The sequence below is a fragment of the Hemitrygon akajei genome, unplaced genomic scaffold (genome assembly GCF_048418815.1).
Source record: "Hemitrygon akajei unplaced genomic scaffold, sHemAka1.3 Scf000046, whole genome shotgun sequence".
Taxonomy (NCBI): Eukaryota; Metazoa; Chordata; class Chondrichthyes; order Myliobatiformes; family Dasyatidae; genus Hemitrygon; species Hemitrygon akajei.
This window is the reverse complement of record NW_027331932.1, coordinates 3904990-3925818: the sequence shown is the minus strand read 5'-3', so window position 1 is coordinate 3925818 and position 20829 is coordinate 3904990. Positions and strand designations below refer to the sequence as shown.

Below are 20829 nucleotides of genomic sequence, written 5' to 3'. Positions count from 1 at the left end.
CTAACTAACCTTCCGTGTGGAACCTTGTCAAAGGCCTTACTGAAGCCCTTATAGACAATTCCCACTGTTTTCCCCTCGTCAGCTTTCCTCGTAACCTCTTCAAAAAATTCAATAATGTTTGTCAAACAGGAGCTTCCAAGCACAAATCTATGTTGACTGCTCCTAATCAGACCCTGTCTATCCAGAAAATTATTTTTAACATCTCGAAAACTACTTTCCATTAGTTTACCCACCACCGACTTCAAACCTGCACGCTATAATTGCTAGGTTTACTCTTAGATTCCTATTTATACAATGGAACCTCATGAGCAATATGCCAATCCTCCGGCACAATCCCCGTTTCTAATGACATCTGAGACTCTGTTATTTCTACACTAACTTATCAGAACCCGGAGACTTATCCACCTTTTGCATTCCTTAAAAGCTCCAGTACTTAATCTTCTTTAATTAGCATAGCTTCCATAACTACCCTAATGTTTGCCTTATTTTGATAATTCAATATCCTTCTCCTCAGTGAATAACGATGCAAATAAATTGGTCAAAATCTCACCCATCTATTTTTGGCTCCACAAATAGCTGTCCCCTCTGATTCTCTAAGGGACGAACTTCATCCTTCACTATCCTTTTGCTATTAACATAACTGCAGAAACACTTTGGATTTATTTTCCCTACTTACCAAAGCAACCTCATATATTCTATTAGCTTACTAATTTCTTTCTTAAGATTCTTTTTATATCTTTATATTCTTCGAGCACCTCATTTACTCCATGCTGCCTATATTTATTGTAGAACTCTCTCTTATTTCCGAATCAGGTTTCCAATATCCCTTGAAAACCATGGATCTCAAACTTTTAAAATTTCCTTTCAATCAAACAGGAGCATAAAAAGCTCTGTACCCTCAAATGTTCAACTTTAAATTACCTCCATTTCTCTATTACGATCTTCCCATAAAACAAATCGTCCCAATCCACTCCATCTAAATCCATTCGCATCTGCTCAAAGTTAGCCTTTCTCGAATCAAAAATCTCAACTCTGTGTCCAGTTCTATCTTTCTCTATAATTATATTGAAACTAATGGTATTGTGATCACTGGACCCGAAGTGATCCCCAAATCATAGCTCGGTCAGCAGACCAATCTCATTCCCTATCAGGAGATCCAACACTGCCCCTTCTCCAGTTGTTACCTCTATGTATTTCTTTAAAATAAATATCCAGCACACATTTTACAAACTCCAAACCATCCAGCCCTTTAACAGAATCGGCTTCCCAGTCTATGTGTGGAAAATTAAAATCTCCCACAATCACTACAAATACCTGCGATCTCCTTACAAATTTGTTGCTCCAATTCTGGCTCCCCATTAGGTGGTCTGCAATTGTTACTACACAATTCCCATTCCTCAATTCCACACAGATAGTCTCCCTAGACGAACCCACTAGTCTATCCTGCCTTGCCACCTCTGTAATATTTTCTTTGACAAGCAATGCCACATCTCCCCCTCTTGCCCCTCCGATTCAATCACACCAGAAGCAACGAAATCCACGAATATTTAGTTGCCAGTCACACCCCTCCTGCAACCATTTTTCACCAATTGCTACAACATCATATTTCCAGGTATCAATCCATACTATAAGCTCATCCACCTTTCTTATAATTCTGCTAGCATTAACCATATAATAACCATATAACAATCACAGCACGGAAACAGGCCATTCCGGACCTCCTAGTCCGTGACGAACTCTTAATCTCACCTAGTCCCACCTACCCGCACTCAGCCCATAACCCTCCACCCCTTTTCTGTCCATATACCTATCCAATTTTACCTTAAATGACACAACTGAACTGGCCTCTACTACTTCTACAGGAAGCTCATTCCACACAGCTATCACTCTCTGAGTAAAGAAATACCCCCTCGTGTTTCCCTTAAACTTTTGCCCCCTAACTCTCAAATCATGTCATCTCGTTTGAATTTCCCCTACTCTCAATGGAAACAGCCTATTCACGTCAACTCTATCTATCCCTCTCAACATTTTAAATACCTCGATCAAATCCCCCCTCAACCTTCTACGCTCCAAAGAATAGAGACCTAACTTGTTCAACCTTACTCTGTAACTTAAGTGCTGAAACCCAGGTAACATCCTAGTAAATCTTCTCTGCACTCTCTCTAATTTATTGATATCTTCCCTATAATTCGGTGACCAGAACTGTACACAATATTCCAAATTTGGCCTTACCAATGCCTTGTACAATTTTAACATTACATCCCAACTTCTGTACTCAATGCTCTGATTTATAAAGGCCAGCGTTCCAAAAGCCGTCTTCACCACCCTATCTACATGAGACTCCACCTTCAGGGAACTATGCACTGTTATTCCTAGATCTCTCTGTTCCACTGCATTCCTCAATGCCCTACCATTTACCCTGTTTGTTCTATTTGGATTATTCCTGCCAAAATGTAGAACCTCACACTTCTCAGCATTAAACTCCATCTGCCAACGTTCAGCCCATTCTTCTAACCGGCATAAATCTCCCTGCAAGCTTTGAAAACCCACCTCATTATCCACAACACCTCCTACCTTAGTATCATCAGCATACTTACTAATCCAATTTACCACCCCATCATCCAGATCATTTATGTACATTACAAACAACATTGGGCCCAAAACAGATCCCTGAGGCACCCCGCTAGTCACCGGCCTCCATCCCGATAAACAAGTATCCACCACTACTCTCTGGCATCTCCCATCTAGCCACTGTTGAATCCATTTTATTACTCCAGCATTATTACCTAACGACTGAACCTTCTTAACTAATCTTCCATGTGGAACTTTTCAAAGGCCTTGCTGAAGTCCATATAGACTACATCCACTGCCTTACCCTCGTCAACATTCCTCGTAACTACTTCAAAAAATTCAATAAGGTTTGTCAAACATGACCTTCCACGCACAAATCCATGCTGGCTACTCCTAATCAGATCCTGTCTATCCAGATAATTATAAATACTATCTCTAAGAATACTTTCCATTAATTTACCCACCACTGATGTCAAACTGACAGGTCTATAATTGCCAGGCTTACTTCTAGAACCCTTTTTAAACAATGGAACCACATGAGCAATACGCCAATCCTCCGGCACAATCCCCGTTTCTAATGACATCTGAAAGATCTCCGTCAGAGCTCCTGCTATCTCTACACAACTTCTCTCAAGGTCCTGGGGAATATCCGGTCAGGATCCGGTGATTTATCCACTTTTAAATTTCTTAAAAGCGCCAGTACTTCCACCTCTTTAATTGTCATAGGTTCCATAACCTCCCTACTTGTTTCCCACACCTTACACCATTCAATATCCTTCTCCTTAGTGAATACCGAAGAGAAGAAATCGTTCAAAATCTCTCCCATCTCCCTCGGCTCCACACATAGCTGACCACCCTGATTCTCTAAGGGACCAATTTTATCCCTCACTATCCTCTTGCTTTTAATATAACTGTAGAAGCCTTTCGGATTTACTTCCACCTTATTTGCCAAACCAAACTCGTAACTTCTTTTAGCTTTTCTAATCTCTTTCTTAAGTTTCCTTTTACATTCTTTATATTCCTCGAGCAATTCCTTTACTCCATGCTGCCTATATCTATTGTAGACATCCCTCTTTTTTCGAACCAAGTTTCTAATATCCCTTGAAAACCATGGCGCTTTCAAACTTTTAACCTTTCCTTTCAACCGAACAGGAACAAAAAGATTCTGTACCCTGATAATTTCACCCTTAAATGACCTCCATTTCTCTATTACATCCTTCCCATAAAACAACTTGACCTAATCCACTCTCTCTAAATCCCTGCGCATCTCCTCAAAGTTAGCCTTTCTCCAATCAAAAATCTCAACTCTAGGTCCAGTCCTGTCCTTCTCCATAATTATATTGAAGCTAATGCTATTGTGATCACTGGACCCGAAGTGCTCCCCAACACATACATCTGTCAGCTGACCTATCGCATTCCCTAACAGGAGATCCAACACTGCCCCATCTCTAGTCCGTACTTCTATGTATTGTTGCAAAAAAACTATCCTGCACACATTTCACAAACTCTAAACCATCCAGCCCTTTTACAGAATGAGCTTCCCAATCTATGTGTGGAAAATTAAAATCTCCCACAATCACCACTTTGTGTTTACTACAAATATCTGCTATCTCCTTACACATTTGCTCTTCCAACTCACGCTCCCCATTAGGTGGCCTATAATACACACCTATCAGTGTTACTACACCTTTCCCATTCCTCAATTCCACCCAAATAGTCTCCCTAGAGGAGCTCTCTAATCTATCCTTCCAAAGCACCGCCATAAGATTTTCTCGGACAAGCAATGCAACACCTCCTCCTCTGGCCCCTCCTACTCTATCACACCTGAAGCATCTAAATCAAGGAATATTTAGTTGCCAATCACACCCTTCCTGCAACCATGTTTCACTAATAGCTACAACATCATAATTCCAGGTATCAATCCACACTTTAAGCTCATCCACCTTTCTTACAATGCTCCTAGCATTAAAATAGATACATTTAAGATACTCTCCGCCTCCTCCTCTCTTTTCATCCCTAGCAATGCATTCAAATTTATTATCCTTTTCTTTCTTCTCCCCTACAACTTCGGGCTGAGCGCATCCCTTCTCCATCACCTGCCTTTCCTCCCTCACACACTGTCTACTTACTTGCTCTACTGGTGAACTAACCTCCTCTCCCATAGTTTCCTCAAATTGATTTCCGCCCCCCCCCCATCTTACTAGTTTAAATTCTGCCCTGTAGCCCTAGCAAACCTCCCCGCTAGGATATTGGTCCCCCCAGGATTCAAGTGTAACCCGTCCTTCTTGAACAGGTCACGCCTGCCCCAGAAGAGGTCCCAATGATCCAGAAACTTGAATCCCTGCCCCCCTGCTCCAATCCCTCAACCACGCATTCATCCTCCACCTAATTCCATTCCTACTCTCACTGTCGCGTGGCACAGGTAGTAATCCCGAGATTACTACCTTTGCGGTCCTTCTTCTTAACTGCCTTCCTAACTCCCTATACTCTCGTTTCAGGACCTCTTCCCCTTTCCTACCTATGTCATTGGTACCTACATGTACCACGACCTCTGGCTCCTCACCCTCCCACTTCAGGATATCTTGGACGCGATCAGAAACGTCCCGGACCCTGGCACCAGGGAGGCAAACTACCATCCGGGACTCCCGATCACCTCCACAGAACGCCTGTCTGAACCCCTGACTATCGAGTCCCCTATTACTATGGTCCTCTTTCTTCTATCCCTACCCTTCTGAGCTACAGGGCCGTCCTCTGTGCCGGAGGCCCGGCCACTGTCACTTCCTCCATTAAAATAGATGCATTTAAGAAACTCTCCACCTCTTCCTCTTTGTTTATCCCTAACAGTGCAACCAACGTTTTTATTTTTTTCTTCCTTCTCCCCTACATCTTTGGTCTGTGCGCTCCCCTTCTCTATCACATGCTTATGCTCCCCACAGACTGTCTACTAGCTTTCTCTATTTGTGAACTAACCTCCTCTTTCCTAGTTTCTGCAAATTGATTCCCACCCCCAGCCATTCCATTTTAAAGTCTCCCCTGGTGCCTTAGCAAACCTCCCGGCCAGAATCTATCTTGTACAGGTCACGCCTGCCCCAAAAGAGGACCGAGTAATACAGAAACTTGAATCACTACCCCCTGCTCCAATACTTCAGCCACGCATTTATCCTCCAACTCATTCCATTCCTACTGTCACTGTCGCGTGGCACAGGCAGTTTTCCCGAGATTCCTGCGTTTGCGGTCCTTCTTCTCAACTCCCTTCCTTTCTCCCCATCTTCGCCTTTCAGGACAATTTCACATTTCCTACCTATGTCATTGGTACCGATATGTACCACGACCTCTGGTTACTCACTATCCCACTTCATTATATCCTGGTCGCGATCAGAACCATCTCGGACCCTGGCACGAGGGAGGCAGACTACGATCCGGGTCTCCTGACTGCGTCCACAGACTTTCGAGTCCCCTATTAATACTGCCTTCCTCTTCCTTTCCCTACCCTTCTGAACTACATGGCCGGACTCTTTGAGTCAGTGGCAATGCCACGGTCGTTTCCCCCAGGTAGGTTGCATCCCCCCCCCCAACAGTATTCACACTGGAGTACTTATCGTCAAGGGGTACAGCCATTGGGATACTCTCTAGTACCTGACTCTTCCCCTTCCCTCCCCTAACCCTGACCCACCTGTCTGCCTCCCGTGGCCCTGGTGTGAACACCTGCCTGTAAGTACTCTCTATCATCTTCTTCCTCTCCCGGACCAGACGAAGATCATGGAGCGACATCTCCAGTTCCCCAACACGGTCCCTTAGGAGCTGCAGCTCAGCGCAGCTGACGCAGATGTACACGTCCCGGAGGCTGGGAGACTCCGGGACCTCCCACATCCGAACACCGGAACAACAAGCTGCCCTCACACTCATAATTCCCCCCTTTCCTCAAATAGCAGGGGAAATTAAAAACTGAACCTACTTTGCCTCGCCCGTTTCCGCCTAAGCCCGTTGAGGCAAAGCCCTTAAGCCTTCACTCTGCTCCTGGCTCACACCGCTGCCCGCAAAACGACGCTGCCCGCTGTATACAGCTGTGTTCCTTTCAAATCTTCCCCGCCTCACTGCCCAATGACACACGCATGCGCAGCCCCGCCTCTCTTAACTCCGATGAGAAGAAGAATAAATCAAAATGGCTCCAGCCGCACTCCCGTTCTGATCCTCACACTTCCTTCTCCAAATGCGGAAACTGACATAGGCTGTGGGAAGAGAGGGCGAAGTCAGTCTTTTGGTGGTTGACACAGATTTTTAGGGAGAAGGCTAGGGATTGGGATTATGGTGGGGACTCGCACGGGAACTTGGGGTGAGAGTGGGAAGTGCAAGTATTTTGGGGACTAGCATGGGGCTGTGTGGAGAGAGTGGAGCTATGGAGTTCTTTTTGGGAACTGACTCAGGATGTGGGAGAGAGTGAGGCAGTGGGAGTACTTTGGGGCCTGGCACATGTCTGTGGGGAGAGAATGAGGGAGGGGTGTACTGTGGGGACAGACACAGATCTGTGGGGAGAGAATGGTTCAGTGGGAGTACGCTGGGGACTGAGACACGTCCGTGGGGAGAGCATGGGAAGCGGGAGATGTTTTGGTGATTGACACAGGTCTATAAGAAGAGGGTTGAGCAGTGGGATTATTTCGGGGACCGGCACGGGGCTGTGGGGAGAGAGTCAGGCAGTGGGTGTAGTTTGGACTGACACTGATCTGTGGGGTGGGAGTGGTGAGTGTGAGTACTTGGGGAGAAAACACAGGCCTGTGGGGAGACAGTAAAGAAGTGGGAGCATTTTGAGGACTGACATGGGGCCCTGGGAGACACTAGCGCTGTGGGAATATTTAGGGGACCGACACGGGCCTGTGAGGAAGAAGGTTGGGTACTGTTATTATTCTGGTCTCTGACACCGATCTGTGGGTAGAGAGTGGGGCAAGGGATTACTTTGGTGACTGACACAGGGCTGTGCTGGGAAAGTGGGGTTGTGGAATATGTTGGGGTGCCACAGGTCAATTGCGAGGGAGGGTATCAGTGGTTTTGGAGACTGACTGCTGCAGGTGCGTTGACATTGTTTACCCCTCTTTGACAGGAAAGTGGCTTCGAATGACGTGTACCGGAAAAGCGGATTAGACCGCACGTGCGGTGTATGTACACAGAACACAGAGAATAAAACTTGCATTCAGGTTCGTTATCCCTTCATCTGTGAGAAGTCTGCCCCTTTGTGCACAGATATTTCTGAGAAGATCCAGGATCTCTGTCAACAACCCGTGGGACCGACTTGAATATAATGATAAAACCCTCTTTCTCCCCATTTCTCTTAATCACTCCGACTACCCTTTCCGCGCCGCTGCCCCTCACTCTTACCCTATTCTCCTCTGTCCTTCTATCGCAATCTTACTCATTATCTTGCTCTCTCTTTACCCTCGTCCCTGTTAGTCTCGCTCTCATCCCTCCCCATTCTCTCCACCTCATCACCATTCATCTCCATTTTCCTCAACCCGCTTTCCAGCCTCCCTCTCCCCAAATTCCCCCTTCTGTTCCCGGTCTCTCTCTCGATTCTCTACTCTGTCTCTACCCACTCTCCCCATCCCACTGTGTCACTTGCATCTAACCCAACTCGCTCCCCGCTTCTTTCTTTAGCTACACTCACCTCAATCAAGTGCGTTAATGTTCTCGATACCCCAGTCCTGGGGAAATAGAGTGCACGCATTCGCCTGATCTGTGTCCCTCGTGGTTTTGTACACCTCTGTATGGTCACCGAAAAAAGTCTCAGAATTCCCAACCTCGCTCCATAACTCAGTCCCTCCTGTCCCGGCAGCATCCTCGGAAATCTCCCTCTGCAATCCTTCCAGTTCGTTGAGATTTCTCTTAGAGCAAGGCAAGCAGAACTGAACTCCATACTCCAAGTGCGGCCTGACCGACGTCATCTGCAACTGCAACGTGACCTCCGACCCCCGTACTCAGTGTCCTGACTGATGAAGGCCAGCGTGTCAAATGTCCTGTCCACCTGTATCGCATCTTTTCTACCGGATTCACGGTCTGTTTCATTATCTGTGACTTAGACCAACTGAGATTTGTTCTTTTGAAGAATCAGTAGGGCGCAAATATGTAAAATTATTGTCAAATGCAAAAACCTAATAAATGCCACAAAAATGTGGAGTTGGTGCTGGTGCGTTCAAGAATATGCTGGTGGAGGGGAAGAAGGTGTTCCTGGTTCATTGAGTTTTCAGTCTCCTGTTCGTCGTCAGCCCTTCTTACCAGCCGACCATCCTCGTCACCGTCATCCACGACTTCCCCTGCAGCCCTTCCCGTTTCCGCCACCGCCATCTTCTTCTACATACCCTGTCTCCATCACCCCTCCTTCCCCTACACACCGTGCCTTCTCCGTTATCTCCTCCTTCCCCAACTCCTCTCCCCGTGTTCCTGTACCGCTCCATCCCCTAAAGGTCCTCCAAGGTACCATTACCCCTCTCCCTTATCTACACGCCTCCTTCTCTCTCTGTTGATATGGAAAGGGCGAGAGGTAACGTATGTTTTTACACCACCCTGCCCCCTTCCACCGGATATCGATCTCCCGGTTCTAAGCCTCTGCACTGTTCTGTGTGAACAAGCCGATCGTTTGTTTCGATACCACTTCAACCCAGTGACTAACATTTCACCACCAATTCCGTGCTCCCACCAAAACAAGCCCCTCCTCCAATTCTCTCCTGTTCCCTGCACATCCACTGAACAGAAACACACGCACATTCTCCGAGCCGGCACACAATTCAAGACTTCAGGAACGGCGGAGTTTTGGGGATTGGTGAGAGGGAAGGAGCTTCGGAACATCGGAGTTTCTGAAGGGACCCGGGGGAGTGAGCTTCAATTTGTGTCTAAATCCGGGTGTGTGCGATAGGACGGTCCGGAGAAAGTGTCACCCAGTGTCTAGTGTCTAACTTCAGGAGTGCGTGACGGGACGGTGTGGAGAGATTTTCACTCACTGTATTTTCACTCACTGTTTTAATGTGTGTGTGTGTGTGTGTGTGTGTGTGTGTGTGTGTGTGTGTGTGTGTGTGTGTGTGTGTGTGTGTGTGTGTGTGTGTGTGTGTGTGTGTGTGTGTGTGTGTGTGATGAGCCGGACTCGAGGGAAAGATTGGCGGGAATTGGATTTGAGTGGAAATCAGAGAGTTTATCTGTTTATCTCTTTGAATCTTCAAAGAGGAGAGTCTTGAGTGAGGGAAGGCACATAAGTGTTGGTTCACTTGTTTTCAGTTTAATTATTGTTTTTTTATCATTATAATCGCAAAGTCAGAGCAGTAGCATTGTCTGGCAGGAGAGTTAAATACTCCTTTACGAGATGTGGGAAGGCATGGGGACCTCGAGAACCGCTGACAACTTCACCTGTAAGAAGGTCATCCAGCTGCACCTTCTAACACTCTGCGTTACAGAGTTGGAACTGGAAATGGATGAACTCGGGATCATTCGGGAAGCCAAGTGGAGATAAGGAGGACATATAGAGAGGTATTTACATACAATGTGCAGGACACAGGAAACTGGGTGACAGACAGGAAGGTGAAAGGTATTAATCAGCCCGACCCAGTGCAGAGACCCCTTGTGGCCAGCCCGCTCAATAACAGGTAGACCACTTTGGATACTTCTGGATGGGAGGAGAGATGTGCAAATGACCAAGCAAAGTCTCACCGATCAGGTCTCTGGAACAGACTATGGTTCTGTGGCTGAGCAGGAAAGGGTTTAAAATGTGCCCAGCTGTATCGATAGGGTTATCTTTGTTAGGGGAACGGGAAAAAAATGGTACTGTGGACGAGAACGAGATTCCTCGATGGTATGCGGTCGTTATCGTCGCCAGTATTTAGGTAAGAAAAGGGAACGGGTTCTTCAAACTTATGTATGTGCATGTGTGGCCAAACTTAGAAAGAACATTCAGATTAAAATGTGGCTAACGAGTTAGGGTTGGAACGAGGACTTCAGATATGTGCATCACTGGGCTCTCTTCCTCGGAAAGTTCGGCCTCTACAGACGAGACAGTTTTATTTCACTTCAAGGCAATTCAATTTAAGTTTAATTTCAATTCCATCACACATGAATGTCCATGAATACAGCCAGCACCAAGCTGCAAAATACAATACCAACTATCACACGAGGCACAGAGCACACTTGTGTGTAAAATTTAAAGATAGCAAGCATATGCAGGATATCAGTAAAATACTTCAACGCATTATGTACACACGCGAGCGCGCGCGCACACACACACACACACACACGCATACACGCGTGCACGCGCCCGCGCGTACACGTATATATAAGCAGCTTGAGGTTCTGCGCACTATGAAAGCAACCGAAAACTACAAACTACAACAACTGAGCTTGCCTTCTGCCGAGCGAACACCGGGGGTAGTGCAGAGTCCTGCCGGGAGGCCGCGCCACACCGCCCCACGTTGTGCAGCTCCTTCATTTTCCCCGCCATCGAGCAATTCTCTCAGTTTACACCTGAACCGGAGTGGAACTAATGCCCCAGTAGAAAGGCTTGCCGTTAAAAAATGGTCGTTGTGGTTTTTTAAGCTAGAGTTGCAGGGGGATGATAACCAGAATGTTTGAACAGATAGTGGAGTCTTTGTTGGGGTAAATGTTGTCAAGACCTCAGACAAAGTCAGCAAGCAAAAGTTTGAGCCTGCTGGGACTTATGTTCTGAGCTGCGTACGTTTCAATGCAGGAAGTATTGTACGAAAGGCAGATGTGCTCAGGGTCGTGGCCAAAGACCGGAAGCATGATAGTTTAGCCATTAGTAAGACTTGGTTGCAGGAGGGGCAGTTCTGTTAGCTCAACCTTCCAGTTTTCCGCTGTTTTTTTCGTGCTAATGAATATATAATTTAGGCTGAGGAGAGGCTTTAAAGGTGGAAGTGGAAAATAAGAAGTTATGAACTCGTTCATGGGGCTCCATTATCGACCACCGAACAGTCCTGGGGATTTAGAGGAACACATCGGTGGAGAGTTCGGTGTCTGTTGTAAGAGACATCTGTTTGTGACATTGGGTGATTTTAACATTCTTGGTATTGACTGTGAGCCTCAGACTGTGAAAGGACCGCTAGGATAGTCTTCTTAATCAGTTAAGAAAGTTTCCTGAATCAGTGGATAGAAAGTCCCAATGAGAGAGTGCAATACCTGATCTCATCCTATCGAATAGGACAAGCCAGGGGACAGAAGTTTGTGTCGGTGATCACTTTGCATCTAGTGATGGTAATGCCATTAGATACAATGTAATTATGGAAAAGGATAGGTGCAACCTCGAGTTAAATTTCTTTTTTTGAGGTTTATAACAATACAAGACGCAAGTAGACCAGATAGCTTGTATCTGTTACCCCCAGGGTGGAAATGTCTTATATCACAGTGTGGTGAACTAGATATACCTGTCTGACTGCTCCTGTGGCTCCTCCCAAGACCCTGCTGACTACCCCTGTGGCTCCTCCCACAGACCCCTGTATAAAGGCGACTGTGGCCTGCTGCTCTCCCTCATTTTCCCCAGGATGTAGTGTTGTCCTTCAGTCAATAAAAGCCGATATCTCACTTCCTAAGTCTCGGCGTGAGTTATTGATGGTGCATCAATTTTATTGACTGAAAGTTACAACATGGAAACCGCTTTACGCCCAGAACGTCTAGACTTGGACCCCCGAGACCCTGGAGCAGCTCTTGCCTTTGAACACTGGCTGGTGTGCTTCCAATCGTACTTAGAGGAGGTTCGTGCCACCGATTCGGCTGTTCGGCACAAACTTCTCTTCTCGAGGGTCGCCCCAAAAGTTTATTCGTTCATCAGGGACATATCCACCTACGAGGAGGCGCTTGCCGCCCTCCGAAGACAGTACCTGCGGCCTGTAAATCCAGTTTATGCACGGCACCGCTTGGCCACGCGAAAACAGCGGCCTACGGAGTCGACTGCTGAATTTCTTCGCGAGTTACTGATACTCGCGCGGGACTGTGACTGCAAAGCGCTCTCAGCGGAACAGCATAAGGAACTCTTGGTCCGAGATGCTTTTGTGACTGGGGTTCGGTCAGTGTGTATCCGCCAGCGGCTGCTGGAAAAAGCTGATCTTACCTTACGCTCTGCGATAGAGACGGCCAGTTCGATAGAGGCTGCGCAACTGTACGCCGAAGAAGTCCAACCGAGCCATTCCCCGGTTCCGAGCGAATTCGCCAACGCCGCAGCCAGTCGCGGTATCTCAAACCCCACGAATTCGCCAGGTATGAAACTCTGTTACTTTTGTGGGCTTCGGAAACATGCCCGGGAACTCTGTGCGGCGCGCGAAGCGACGTGTTCCAGCTGCGGGAAGAAGGGCCATTTCGCCAAGGTCTGTAAATCTAAACCGCGCCCGGGGTCGAGCAGCGCCGCGTCTGAGACCTGGGGGCCGCCATTTTGCATGACCGGATGTGGACAACCATCTTTGCCGGCGTCACCTGGCCCCGCCCCTACCTGCCCGTGTGCGACCTGGGAGCCGCCCTCTTGCATGCCCGGATGTGAGCGGCCATCTTTGCCGGCGTCACCAGGCCCCGCCCCCGCCTCGCCATCTTGCATGCCCGGATGTGAGCGGCCATCTTTGCCGGCGTCACCAGGCCCCGCCTTCGACACGCCCAGTTCAACGCTGGCTTCCGTGACCCTCGATCAAAGCGCCCCGAACCAGCTCGCAAGGTCGATGATGGACATCCTGGTGGAGGGGCACAGGACTCGCTGCCTGTTTGACACGGGCAGCACTGAGAGTTTTATTGACCCGGCCACAGTGAAACGCTGCGGACTCGTGACACGGCCGGTCCGTCAGAAGATCACCTTGGCTTCAGGGTCGCATTCCACAGACATCCGGGTGGGTTGTGTAGCGACATTGGTGGTGCAGGGCACAGAATATCGGAACTTTGCGTTCCTGGTCATGCCTCGACTGTGCGCACCTGTGCTATTGGGGCTCGACTTCCAGAGCCATCTCGAAAGTGTGACTATGGCATATGACGGGCCCCTCCCACCACTCACTGTCAGGAATCCTCAGTTTGGTGGGACTTCGCCATATCCTCCGTTACCACACGCACATACACCCCGAACCCCACATCCCGCCCAGCACCATGCCGATAGCTGTGCTGCTGACACTATTTGCAACCTCTCCACCCTCAAGATCCCTCCCCCATCGCTGTTCACCAACTTGACCCCCGACTGTAAACCTGTGGCAACTAAAAGTAGGAGGTACAGTGCGGGGGACAGGGCCTTTATTCATTCAGAGGTGCAGCGGCTGCTCAGGGAGGGGATCATTGAGCCAAGCACAAGCCCATGGCGGTCCCAGGTGGTCGTTGTTCGGACTGGGCAGAAAAATAGGATGGTTGTGGACTACAGCCAGACCATCAATAGATTCACGCAGCTTGACGCGTACCCCCTACCCCGCATCGCGGATATGGTCAACCAGATAGCTCAGTACAAGGTGTACTCGACAATTGATCTGAAATCCGCTGATCACCAGCTCCCCATCCGCCCAGAGGACCGCCCCTACACCGCCTTCGAGGCGGGTGGCAGGCTCTATCACTTTCTGCGCGTCCCATTTGGTGTCACAAATGGGGTCTCAGTCTTCCAGAGGGAGATGGACCGGATGGTGGACCAGTACAAACTGACGGCCACATTTCCCTATCTAGATAACATCACCATCTGTGGTCGCGACTGGTCGGACCATGACGCCAACCTCCAGCGTTTTTTCCAGGTGGCCGATGCTTTGAACCTTACTTATAACAAGGACAAGTGTGTGTTCAGAACCACACGGCTCGCTATCCTTGGGTATGTCGTGGAGAACGGGGTCATTGGCCCTGACCCCGACCGTATGCGCCCCCTGTTAGAACTCCCTCTTCCCACTACTCTCAAGGCCCTCCGGCGGTGCCTGGGTTTTTTTTCCTATTACGCCCAATGGGTTCCCCATTACGCAGACAAGGCCCGCCCCCTGGTCAAGTCTACCACCTTTCCCCTCTCTGCCGAGGCCCGAGCGGCCTTCAGCTGCATTAAAGGGGACATTGCCAAAGCAACGATGCATGCGGTAGACGAGACCATTCCCTTCCAAGTAGAGAGTGACGCCTCTGACGTCGCGCTGGCTGCTACCCTCAATCAAGAAGGCAGGCCAGTGGCGTTTTTTTCTCGTACCCTTCAAGGCTCTGAACTTCGGCACTCCACGGTGGAGAAAGAAGCCCAAGCCATAGTGGAAGCTATTCGGCACTGGAGGCACTATCTCGCCGGCAGAAGGTTCACCTTGCTGACCGACCAGCGCTCGGTTGCGTTCATGTTCAGCAGCCAACAGCGGGGCAAAATCAAAAATGATAAAATTTTGCGATGGAGAATAGAACTCTCCACCTATACTTACGATATCCTGTACCGGCCTGGCAGGCTCAATGAACCGTCTGATGCCCTATCCCGGGGACCGTGTGCTAGTGCCCAGCTCGACCAGCTGTATGCCCTTCATGCCCAACTTTGCCACCCGGGGGTCACCCGGTTTTATCACTTCATTAAAGCCCGGAACCTGCCGTACTCCCTGGAGGACATCAGGACGATGACCAGGGACTGCCAGATCTGCGCTGAGTGCAAACCGCACTTCTACCGTCCTGACACTGCGCAGCTTGTCAAGGCCACCCGCCCTTTTGAGCGACTGAGTATTGACTTTAAGGGCCCCCTTCCCTCCACCGACCGCAATGTCTACTTTCTCAGTATTATTGACGAGTACTCGCGATTCCCCTTTGCCGTTCCCTGCCCCGACACTACTACCACGTCGGTCATCAAAGTCCTGCGCCAGCTCTTCACACTGTTCGGATATCCCTGCTATGTCCACAGTGATAGAGGGTCCTCCTTTATGAGTGACGAGTTGCGCCGGTTCCTGCTTGCTAGGGGCATAGCTACTAGTCGCACCACGAGTTATAATCCCCGGGGGAATGGACAGGTGGAGAGGGAGAATGCCACAGTGTGGAAGGCCATACTTTTAGCCCTTAAGTCACAAGGGTTGCCGGTCTCCCGATGGCAGGAGGTCCTCCCTGAGGCACTCCACTCTATCCGCTCCCTGTTGTGTACGTCCACTAATGCCACCCCTCACGAACGCTTATTCTCTTTTCCCAGGAAGTCTGTCACTGGGACCACCCTGCCAATTTGGCTGACGTCCCCGGGGCCAGTGCTGCTGCGTAAACATGCGAGGAGTAATAAGTACTCACCACTGGTCGAGAAGGTTCACCTCCTGCCTGCTAATCCCCAGTATGCCTACGTGGTCTTGCCTGATGGGCGGGAGGACACGGTCTCTGTCCGCGACCTGGCGCCCGCCGGAGCAGCAGACCACTACCCCGAGCACTCCACGGTAACTATGCACCCTGTACCCGAGGTGACTCCGCACGCCCCGTGCCCCACACAGACTCCGTATGCGTCTGTTCCAGGGCCCTCGCTCACACGCGAGGGGTCCCTGACACCTCCTGTTGGGACAGAATTAACCCACTCTCCGCCTTCGAAGCACACACCACCTCCGGCACCTGTGCCGTCATCACCTCCGGCTCCTGTGCAATTGCAGCCGGAGCTACGTAGATCGCAGCGAACGATTCGACCACCTGATCGACTTAACCTGTAAATATGCTTGGGAATTTTTATAAACAAAGGGGGGGTGAATGTGGTGAACTAGATATACCTGTCTGACTGCTCCTGTGGCTCCTCCCAAGACCCTGCTGACTACCCCTGTGGCTCCTCCCACAGACCCCTGTATAAAGGCGACTGTGGCCTGCTGCTCTCCCTCATTTTCCCCAGGATGTAGTGTTGTCCTTCAGTCAATAAAAGCCGATATCTCACTTCCTAAGTCTCGGCGTGAGTTATTGATGGTGCATCACACAGAACCTGCATTCACGTGAGAAGAGGTAGGTTCAAAGGAGATGATGGTGGTAAGTTTTTGTTGTCACAGAGATTGGGGGGAGATTGGAACGTGCTGGCAGCGCTGGCGGTGGGGGGAGATCCATAGAGTCGTTTAAGTGGCTCTTTAACAGGCACGTTGGTGTGCAGGGAATGGAGGAAGTCGGATGTTTTGTCGGCAGAAGGAATTCAGTTTAATTGGTATATCACAAATCTTGGACCGAAAGGTAAGCTCTGTTGTGTGATTTACGTTCTCTGCTCTGTAGAAAGAGCAGAGTGATTTGAGCTCATCGGGTGGGAATTGCTGGGGGTTGGGTAGAACAAGGAATTTGACGATTTGTCTACAATCAGAGGGAACGATCAATTCACAGACGGCATAGGCCGTGAAAAAGTCACACAACGACACCATCTTCGAAGGGACACTGAAAAACCCCTTACAGAGTTTCTGTGTCACCGACACAACCCTCGTCGTGATACCAACACGCCCCTCATCGTGACTCCCACACACTGACAGACCCTGCACTGCCACAAGGAAACTTCCTCGCTGTGTGCATAACATCTTCCCTCCACAAAACCCCTCCCCGAATCCGTCAAACACTCACTCTCCTACACTACTCCTCGACCCCGTCACACATTCCCTCCACTACATCACTCCCGTCTCCATCACCCGTCCTCCCTTACGAGCTGCCCCGTCTCCGTGACACAGTCCCTACCCTGACCACATTCTCCATCTGTGTCATCCCCTACATTCACTACGCTCCTCCCCGTCCGCCTGACCCACCCCATCACTTAAACCCCAACCCGTCTTCGTCACCCTCTCCTTCACCTGCACTGCTCCCTGCCTCTGTCACACACTCCTCACACAACGCCGATTCACTTTCAGTCAGCCTCCCTCCATTACAGGCTACCCCGTCTCCGTGACCCATTCGTTTTCCTGCATACGTCCCGTCTCCGTTATCCCCTAACTTCCTCGGGCACCTCCCACGTCTTCGTTCGTTCCTCAATCACCTAAAACTATCCCCATCTCTGTCACGGACCCATTAGCTTCCCTTACTGCGTTCACAGGCAATTGTGACTATGAGAGAGAAATAGTGTCTGTTACTACACTTCCCGCCTTCCACTGGATATCTATCACCAGGTCCTGAGCGTATCCATAACTATACCTGCACAGGCTGCCTTGTGGTTCCAACACCACTTGAATCAGTGACTGAAATCTCACCTCACTTACCCTGACCTCCCCTCTCCTCCCCTTCTTTCCTCTTCCATCAGCACTCCATCCAGTCACACACACACCACCTCCGAGAGTCACACATAATTCGGGAATACTGGACCACCGAAGATCAGGGTTTTGGAGAGAGAGGAGACCGGGGTTTGGGGGGGGGGGGAGGGGATGGAGGGAGCTTCGCAGTCGTCTCCAGCAACCCTCCGTCCCCTACAGACCATGCCATCTCCGTTATCTCCTCCTTCCCCATCTCCTCCCCCCATCTCCCTGACCCGCTCCATCCCCTACACTCTCCACGTTTCAATCAACCCTGTGGCTCCTCTACACCCCTCGGTTCGTCTGGAATTCTAGGGAAGAAGGGGGAGAGGTGATGTCTGGTGTTACAACACCCACCCCCCTCCTCCGGATGTCGATTTCTCGGTTCTGATCCTGTTCACTGCTCTGTGTGGACGGGCCAGTCTTGCGGTTCCACACCACTTTCTCCCAGTGACCACTATCTCAACACCACGTCCCTCCTCCCTTCCCCTCAACCTCTTCCACTTCTCTGCTCTTCCCTGCTGACCATCTGAACTCAAACACACGCACAGTCTCCGAGACAGACACATAATGAAGGAAACTAGAACGGCGGAGTGTTGGGGATGGGGAGAGGAAAGCAGCATCTGATCCCCGGAGTGTGTGAAAGGACCGGAGGGAGGGAGCTTCAGTCTGTGCCTGACCCCGGGTCTGGGTGATGGGACGGTGTGGGGTGAATTTCGTTCATTGTTTGAATCTGTATCCGTGTGATGAACCAGAGCAGAGGAGGCATACCTCGGAGTAAAGAGGTGGGCAATCGCAGCAGCCATTGTTAGAGTAAACCGTATTTGACGTGAAAGATGGAGGGCTTATCAATTTCATGCTCGAAGGAGGAGAGTCTCGCGTGAGAGAAGGCACACAACTGTTGGCAAATGTGTGTTTCAATTTATTTATAGTTTCGTTTGTAATTGCAGTTAGAACGAGCAGTAACCATGCCTGACAGGAGAGTTGACTGCTTTCCTTGCGGTTTGTTGGAGGGCATGGAGACCTCCAGAGTCCCTGACAACTTCACCTGTAAGAAGGTCATCCAGCTGCAACTTCAAACACTGTGCGTAACAGCGTTGAAACTAGAACTGGATGAAAGCGGGATCATTCGGGAAGCTGAGCGGGTGATAGGGAGGACATATAGAGAGTTATTTACACTCAAGGTGTAGGATGCAGGAGTCTAGGTGACAGACAGGAAGGTGAAAGGTGTTACACAGCCAAATCCAGTGCAGACACCCCTTGTGGCCAAACTGATCAATAACAGGTACCACTTTGGATACTTCTGGATGGGAGGAGAGAGGTGCAAATGACCAAGCAGAGAAAGTCTCACTGTTAGTTCTCTGGCACTGACTATGGTTCTGAGGCTCAGAAAGGAGGGGGTGAAATGTGTTGAGCTGTATCGATAGTGTTGTCTTTGTTAGGGGAAGGGAAATGTAGGTTATGTGGACGAGAAAAAGATTCCTTGATGGTATGCGGTCAATATACTCACCAGTTTATTGGTAGGAAAAGGGATCCGGTTCACTAAACTTATGTATGTGCAGGTGTGGCCAAAATTAGAAAGAACATTCAGTTTAAAATGTGGCTAAAGAGTTAGGTTTGGAACAAGCTCTTCAGATATGTGAGTCACTGGGCTCTCTTCCTCGGAAGGTGCGGCCTCTACAGACGAGACGAATTCATTTCATTTCAATTCAATTCAATTTAATTTTAATTGCAATTCCATCACATATGACCGCCAGTGCCAAGCTGCTAAACACAGAACCAACTGTCACACGACGCACAAAGCACACATAATATGTATAAAATAGAAAGTTTGCAAGCATATGTACGATATCAGTGAAATACGTTCATGCTTTATGTAGACGCACACTCAAGCACGCGCGCGCGAATATATTCACACATAAGCAGCTTGAGGTCCTAGGCACTATAAAAGACACCGAAATCTACAAGCTACAACAGCTGAGCTTGTCTTCTGCCGAGCGAACACTGGGGGGCAGCACAGAGTCCTCACTGGAGGCCGCGCCACACCGTCCCTCGTTGTGTAGCTTCTTCATTTTCTCCGCCATATGGAAACTCTCTCAGTTTACACCTGAACCGGAGCTGAATTAATGTACCAGTGGGAAGGTTTACCATTAAAAGACGGGTCGTTGTGCTGTTTAAGCCAGAGTTGCAGGGGGATGATAACCAGAATGATTAAACAGATTGTAGACTCATTGTTGGGACAGATGTTGTTAAGAATTCAGATAAAGTCAGCAAGCAAAATGTTGAGCCCGTTGGGCCTCATGTTCTCAGCTGCGTCCATTTACAAGCAGGAAGTATTGTACGAAAGGCAGATGAGCTCAGGCCATGAGCCAAAAATTGGAAGCACCGTAGTTTTGCCGATAGTAAGACTTGGTTGTAGGAGACGCAGGTTTGCTTGCTCAACCTTCCAGGGTACCGCTGTTTTAGTCTTGCGAAAGCACATAGAATTTAGGCTGAGTTGAGGTATTAAAGGTGGAAGTGCGGAATAAGAAATGTGTGAATTCGTTCATGGGACTACATCATCGACCACCGAACAGTCCTGTGCAGTTAGAGGAGAAAATCTGTGGGGAGCTTGTAGTCTGTTGTAAGAGACATCAGGTTGTGACATCGGGTGAGTTTAACATTCTTGGTATTGACCTTCAGCCTCATATTGTGAAAGGACCGCTGGGATAGATTTCTTAATCAGTTAAGAAATGTTCCTTAATCATTAGATAGAAAATCCCAATGAGAGAGTGCAATACTTGATCTCATCCTATCTAATAGGACAAGCCAGGGGACAGAAGTTTGTGCCATTAGATACAAGGTAATTATGGAAGAGGATAGGTGTAATCTCGAGTTAAGTTTCTTTTCGAGGTTTATAACAATACGAGCCGCAAAGAGACCAGGCATCTTGTATCTTTTACCCCCAGATTGGAAATGTCTAATATGAGAAGACCTGCATTAAGGTGAGGGAGCGTCTTTTCAAGGGAGATGAATTTGGCAAGTTTTTGTTGTCACAGACATTGGCGGGTGATTGGAACGTGCTGGCAAGGCTGATGGTGGAGGAAATCCACAGAGGTGTTTAAGTGGCTCTTTA

The 20829-nt window shown here is 49.0% G+C and overlaps 2 protein-coding genes across 2 annotated transcripts in view; both read left to right on the top strand.

Annotated features, from left to right (window-relative positions):
- The window catches only part of LOC140720761 (NACHT, LRR and PYD domains-containing protein 3-like), a 432530-nt gene that overhangs the window by 335274 nt on the left and 76427 nt on the right, over nt 1-20829 (top strand). The window lies entirely within an intron of this gene.
- Nucleotides 11969-15786, top strand: LOC140720698 (uncharacterized). The gene is made up of 2 exons (XM_073035525.1): nt 11969-12917; nt 15689-15786. The coding sequence occupies exons 1-2, from the start codon at nt 12201-12203 to the stop codon at nt 15752-15754; spliced, it is 783 nt and encodes a 260-aa protein (XP_072891626.1). The 5' UTR covers nt 11969-12200; the 3' UTR covers nt 15755-15786.

What these genes read in the sequence shown, in the direction of transcription:
- LOC140720698 (XM_073035525.1), top strand. Translation starts at nt 12,201, where the DNA reads ATGGAAACCGCTTTACGCCCAGAACGTCTAGACTTGGACCCCCGAGAC. An exon ending in AGAAGGGCCATTTCGCCAAG is followed by an intron (nt 12,918 to 15,688) that starts GTCTGTAAATCT and finishes CTCTTTTCCCAG; the next exon opens with GAAGTCTGTCACTGGGACCA.